General features: G+C 41.3%; 2 protein-coding genes across 2 annotated transcripts; both read right to left on the bottom strand.

Annotated features, from left to right (window-relative positions):
* Positions 1 to 312: 312 nt before the first annotated feature.
* LOC129845427 (B-cell receptor CD22-like) lies at positions 313 to 1,361 on the bottom strand. The gene is made up of 3 exons (XM_055913349.1): positions 1,280 to 1,361; positions 857 to 1,123; positions 313 to 664 (listed from the first exon to the last, which is right to left on the bottom strand). The coding sequence occupies exons 1-3, from the start codon at positions 1,359 to 1,361 to the stop codon at positions 387 to 389; spliced, it is 627 nt and encodes a 208-aa protein (XP_055769324.1). The 3' UTR covers positions 313 to 386.
* A 549-nt stretch (positions 1,362 to 1,910) lies between these two features.
* On the bottom strand, positions 1,911 to 5,367 carry LOC129845419 (uncharacterized). The gene is made up of 8 exons (XM_055913341.1): positions 5,256 to 5,367; positions 4,393 to 4,470; positions 3,755 to 4,102; positions 3,341 to 3,559; positions 2,853 to 3,181; positions 2,447 to 2,513; positions 2,165 to 2,280; positions 1,911 to 1,940 (listed from the first exon to the last, which is right to left on the bottom strand). Exons 2-8 carry the CDS (start codon positions 4,445 to 4,447, stop codon positions 1,911 to 1,913), a joined length of 1,164 nt encoding a protein of 387 aa, XP_055769316.1. The 5' UTR covers positions 4,448 to 4,470; positions 5,256 to 5,367.
* Positions 5,368 to 5,995: the final 628 nt, after the last annotated feature.

The following is a 5,995-nucleotide window of genomic DNA, read 5'->3' as shown; positions in this document are numbered from 1 at the left end:
ATTGAAGATGAAACTTCACCTAGTAAAATGATCATCAGAGCTGTAGAGTTCCTAGATCCTCTTCCATTCCGGGCCTCACAGTGGTAATGTCCATTGTCCTTAGACTTGAACTTACTTATGTTGTACATCTGTCCAAATCCATTTAGAAACGTCTTATTTTGAAAGTACCAGGTGTATTTGTCCACAGGTGGGTTGGCATCACTGCTGCAGGTCAGAGTCACTGAACTGCCCTCCGCTATTTCACCAGAGGGACTGACTGACACTGAGGTGTTCTTTGGGCCATCTGGTGGACAATATGTAACAACAGTGTTTAAAATAGTGTTTTACTTGTGATTGAAATATGAATTTAAATGTGATCCTCTGATCAAAAGATGAGGTTAGATGAACTAACACTGAACGTCCACAGACACAGAAGAAGAGTTGAGACGTCCATATTTATTCTCAGCCTCACAGTAATATTCTCCTCTGTCCTCAGAGCTGATGGTCGTGAAAGTGTATGTCTTTTCAGATCCTGTCAGTGAAGCTCCATTCTTCTTGTACCAGGTGTATTTGTCCACAGGTGGGTTGGCATCACTGCTGCAGGTCAGAGTCACTGAACTGCCCTCCACTATTTCATCAGAGGGACTGACTGATACTGAGGTGTTCTTTGGGTCATCTGGTAAAGGAGAATTTGTCCGACGGATAGGACAGTAGCATATTTATGACTAATTATCTGTTTAGTCAGAGAACTATCTAAAACTGTGACACAAAACGTTAACAAATACTCATTTGGAGATGTTATGCTTTAGGACTAATTCATTTAATTACAATTGTTTTACTACCTTACGATTCAAACACTGAGCTGTACTTTACTCACACTTCACATCCATGTTTATGGTCCTAGACCAGTCTGTCCCCATCTCATTCTGGGCCTCACAGTAGTACTCTCCAGTGTCAGATGACTGGATTTGATTGAAGACATGATGTGGTCCCGTCATACTCTGATAGCCACCTCCATTCTTCTTGTACCAGGTGTAACTCTGGACAGGTGGGTTGGCATCACTGCTGCAGGTCAGAGTAACTGAACTGTCCTCCACTATTTCACCAGAGGGACTGACTGACACTGAGGTGTTCTTTGGTTTATCTGATGTAAAAGACCAAACATTTTGTCAGAGTAATATTAACAATTAGTAAAAAATATATTTTTGTTCTAAAATGATTGATAGAGTAAGACATGTCTCTTTTGCCTGAATACATGATACTTGCTAAGTAGAATACTGTACTATTGTACTGCACTCACACACTGCAGGAGAGCTGAGGTCCTCATGGCCTTTTACAGCACAGGAGTAGCTGTCTTCATCCTCAATGCTGATGGAGTACATGGGGGAGGAGTTATCTTGTACATTCCATCCATTCCTGTACCAGATGTAGGTGGGGTTGTCAGTCAGAGTACAGCTGGTGCTACAGGTCAGTGTCACCTTCTTTCCCTCTGCAGCAGGAGTCACCTTCACCTGCAGACCTGAAACAATATGTATAAAACCACATACATCTCTGTGTTAACAGGATGGTTCATTTATTTTCTCCTGTAATTCAACATGATATACAGTTGTATCATACAGTGTAGTATTACCTGTGACAGAGAGTTGTTCCTGGGAAACTATGACCCCATTCAAAGTTGTGAGTTTTAAAAGTGAAGCGATACTCAGCTGAGTCCTCCTCTCTCAGATCTGTGATTCTCAGGGTGAATGGACCTCTGTATGTTCCAGTGTACTTCACACGACCTGCATACCCTGGTTCTATGGTTAGGTCTTCAGGGGTTGACTTATCACTTCTAAACCAGAATGTTGATGTGGTGGAATAATAACCAACATAAGTACAGGATATGTCCACTGTTGACCCCTTCAAGACACACATTCTCCTCTTGGTGTAAGTCACTCTGTTGCAGCTCTGACCCTGGACACCTGAAACACAGTGACATAACAAGAGGTCAACTGGATTATATTCTCAGTTCTTTCTAGAAATGCTAAAAGTTCTCAAATGACAAAGTGAAACCAACACAGTATAATGTATTAAATTCACACTCACACACTGCAGGAGAGTGGAGATCCTCATGGCCTTTTACAGCACAGGAGTAACTGTCTGCAGCATTAGAGTAGACTGAATAGGGGGACGTGTTGTCAGTTACTATCTGTCCGTTCTTGTACCAGATGTAGGTGGGGTTACCAGTCAGAATACAGGTGGTGCTACAGGTCAGTGTCTTATACTCTGAAATCTGTTTAGGAGTCACATTCAGCTGAAAACCTGAATTAAAGGGGAGTAAATACAGAGTACATTGTTTAGAATTAATGATTCATTTCCTGACTCTTCAACACTGTATAATGTGCTGTGCAGTGTTACCTGTGACAGAGTACATACATCTATGACATTGTCTATAATTTCTATGTAATGATGAATATTGAAGTATTACCCTTCTCATTGACCTTAAATGATTGATACTTCCTAAGTAGAACCCTAGTTTCATTCATACTCACAAACTACAGGAGAGTGGAGACCCTCATGACCTTCAACAGCACAGGAGTAAATGTTCACAGAAGAATCCCAGACCACCAGCAAATTACTAGAGTGTTGTTGGGAAACAGGCTCATGTAGACGTTGTCCGTTCTTGTACCAGATGTAGGTGGGGTTGTCAGTCAGAGTACAGGTGGTGCTACAGGTCAGTGTCTTCTGTCCCTCTGCAGCAGGAGTCACCTTCACCTGCAGACCTGAAACAATATGTATAAAACCACATACACCTCTGTGTTAACAGGATGGTTAATATATTTTCTCCTGTAATTCGTTATGATTTACAGTTGTATCATACAGTGTAGTATTACCTGTGACAGAGTTGTTCCAGGGAAACTATGACCCCATTCAAAGTTGTTTGTTTTAAAAGTGAAGCGATACTCAGCTGAGTCCTCCTCTCTCAGATCTGTGATTCTCAGGGTGAAGGGACCTTCGTATGTTCCAGTGTACTCCACACGACCTGCATACCCTGGGTCTGTGGTTAGGTCTTCAGGGGTCGACTTGTTACTCCTAAACCAGAATGACGATGTGGTGGAATAATAACCAACATAAGTACAGGATATGTCCACTGTTGACCCCTTCAAGACACAGATTGTCCTCTTGGTGTAAGTCACTCTGCTGCATCTCTGACCATCAACACCTGAAACATAATGACAAGAGGGCATGATTTACACAGTAGAATATCGAGCTTCAGTAATCGTGTGATACAGTTTTGTTAGACAACTCTGAAGCTGTTTAGCAGACAGAATAATTATATCTGAAAAGTTATACTAGAATACTGAGTTTAATTCATACTCACACACTGCAGGAGAGTGGAGATCCTCATGGCCTTTTACAGCACAGGAGTAGCTGTCCTTATCATTAGGGGGGACTGAATAGGTGGAAGTCTTCTCAGTTACTACCTGTCCGTTCTTGTACCAGGTGTAGGTGGGGTTACCAGTCAGAATACAGGTGGTGGTGCTACAGGTCAGTATCTTCCACTGTGACCAATGTGAAGGAGTCACCTTCACCTGCAGAGCTGTAGTAGATGTTAAAAAGATAAAAACATTAAAACCCTGAATCACCTGTTCTCTAGTTTAATCACATGATGCAATACATTCTCAAACTCATTTAATTCTTAAATCTGTTTCATATATACAAATCCAACTTCTAGACCTAGATGGACAGTAGATATTAATTGAACAGACTAGCAGTATAAAGCATGTAACTGTACCTGTTACAGACAGAGTGACTCCAGGATCACCATAATATCTCCCTTCAGTCTGATCTGTTATAAAGCTGAACTTGTACGTAGCTGAGTCTCTCTCTCTCAGGTCTGTGATTCTCAGGGTACAGTCTTTCTTCTTATCCCCATGATACTCCAGACGACCTGCATACTCTGGGTCCTGACCTAGATCTTTAGGTTCTACACCAGTCTCCCATTCAGTGAACCAGAAGGTTGTTGTGACTGTATAACCTCTGGGATATGTGTAAGAGCAGGACATCTCCACTGTTGACCCCTTCAAGGCACAGATACTCTGAGTGGTGTAAGTCACACTCCAGCCATCCTGACCCAGTACCACTGAAACACAGTCACACAACACAAGGGTCTTACATTAAGCCAATGCCAATTGGCTCACACTAACAGTAGAGGCTTTGTCCATACTTTGTTGCCATAGTTGCTGAGTTGAGTGTGATTGGAAAACACATAAGCATCATTCAGTAAGGTAAGTGAGGTGTGAAAGATAACTACTGAAGTGAACTGGAGACGCCTAACAGAACACAACAGAATAATAAAACACAAATGTAATTTTAATATTTTACAAAAGTCTGTAGATTGACAAACATATCAAGTAATGAATGAGACCATACCTGTCACAGACCAGAGAAAGACCACCAACACACTTCCTGCTGTTCTCAAGGCCATTGTTGCATCTCCCACCCTGCAGTCTTAGAAACATAAACAACAACTCACTCTATAGCTGGTGAATAACTCCACCTGATACATTGAAGTATAAACTGTAAATGGGGTACAGGGCCTCATCACTGAAAATGAACCAGGCTCATATTGTGTTGTGTTGTATTGTGCTATATGGTTGTCTATGTGAATACTGTCTGTCTGTAAGTCTATTGCACTATGTATGTAATGTGTGTGACGTGTTGCATGTCTGTCTACGTCTGTCTATTTAAAGTGACATGATGTATGATGCAAAAATAAATTCCTAATGGATAAAATAAAGTCATCAACAACAACAACAACAACAACCACTTATTGAACAGATGTGTAGAACTGTAAACACAAATTCATTTTTCTGAAGCTGTTTTATTCTCAGAACCCCAAATATAGGAGGATAAATGTTCAATCCTCTACGGTCCGTCAAGCTGTACAGCAGCCTAAAGACTGACCACCAGGATAAACAGCAAGTGACTCTCTCTCTCACACACACACACACACACACACACACACACACACACACACACACAGTGCAGTGTTCCACTGAGCAGGCATTCACACGTTTGTCTGCATGTCTATTTTACCCTGGTTAATCATCTCATCACTATGTAGATCAACACTCCTACACTGAGACACTATGAATACTGGCCCTGATGTAACAACCAAAACACAGCTCAAAACATAACAAGAAGTAAAATGATACATTACCTTCAAGTATATGACTTATGACTAAAACAAATAACCAAAAACTATATTTCAAGATATTGTCAAGAGTACTTACAGACTGAAGGGGAGAGGTCTTGTACAGTGAGTCAACTGACTGGTAGTGAGTGTCAGTTCTGTGGTTGATACATATTTATAGTAGTCAGAACACAAGTAGCTGATACAGAACTGTCCTTTCCTTCCTCTTTAAGACATTAACATGCATGAGGACCAGAACAGCATGTCAGAGAAGGGAGGTTACTGTATTAAAATGGGCCCTACATTTCTATAATGGACACAGTGTCCCCCATTTCCACTTGTATTTAAAAACAGAACCATGTTAACAATATGTTGACTATTCTTTATAGAATGTTTATAATATCTTAGAATGTTATTCCTTGTCCCTCTGAGTTCTACATGGAACAGGTCAAAGTTCCATTTACATTTGGTCAGTTCCATGATGTCATTCATTCTATTCTACAAACCCATTCAATTTACACTCCTCATCAGCTGCATCAAAGTGCTACTGACGGTTCCAGTGTTCTAGACTAGAGTTCTCCCTACTGGCATCTCAACATTACTGCAGTGTTCTAGACTAGAGCTCTCCCTACTGGCATCTCAACATTACTGCAGTGTTCTAGACTAGAGGTCTCCCTACTGGCATCTCAACATTACTGCAGTGTTCTAGACTAGAGCTCTCCCTACTGGCATCTCAACATTACTGCAGTGTTCTAGACTAGAGCTCTGCCTACTGACATCTCAACATTACTGCAGTGTTCTAGACTAGAGGTCTCCCTACTGGCATCTCAACATTACTGC

This window comes from Salvelinus fontinalis, unplaced genomic scaffold (assembly GCF_029448725.1).
Source record: "Salvelinus fontinalis isolate EN_2023a unplaced genomic scaffold, ASM2944872v1 scaffold_0301, whole genome shotgun sequence".
NCBI lineage: Eukaryota > Metazoa > Chordata > Actinopteri > Salmoniformes > Salmonidae > Salvelinus > Salvelinus fontinalis.
Note: the sequence above shows the minus strand (reverse complement) of the source record. Positions and strands in the feature narration are given on the sequence as shown.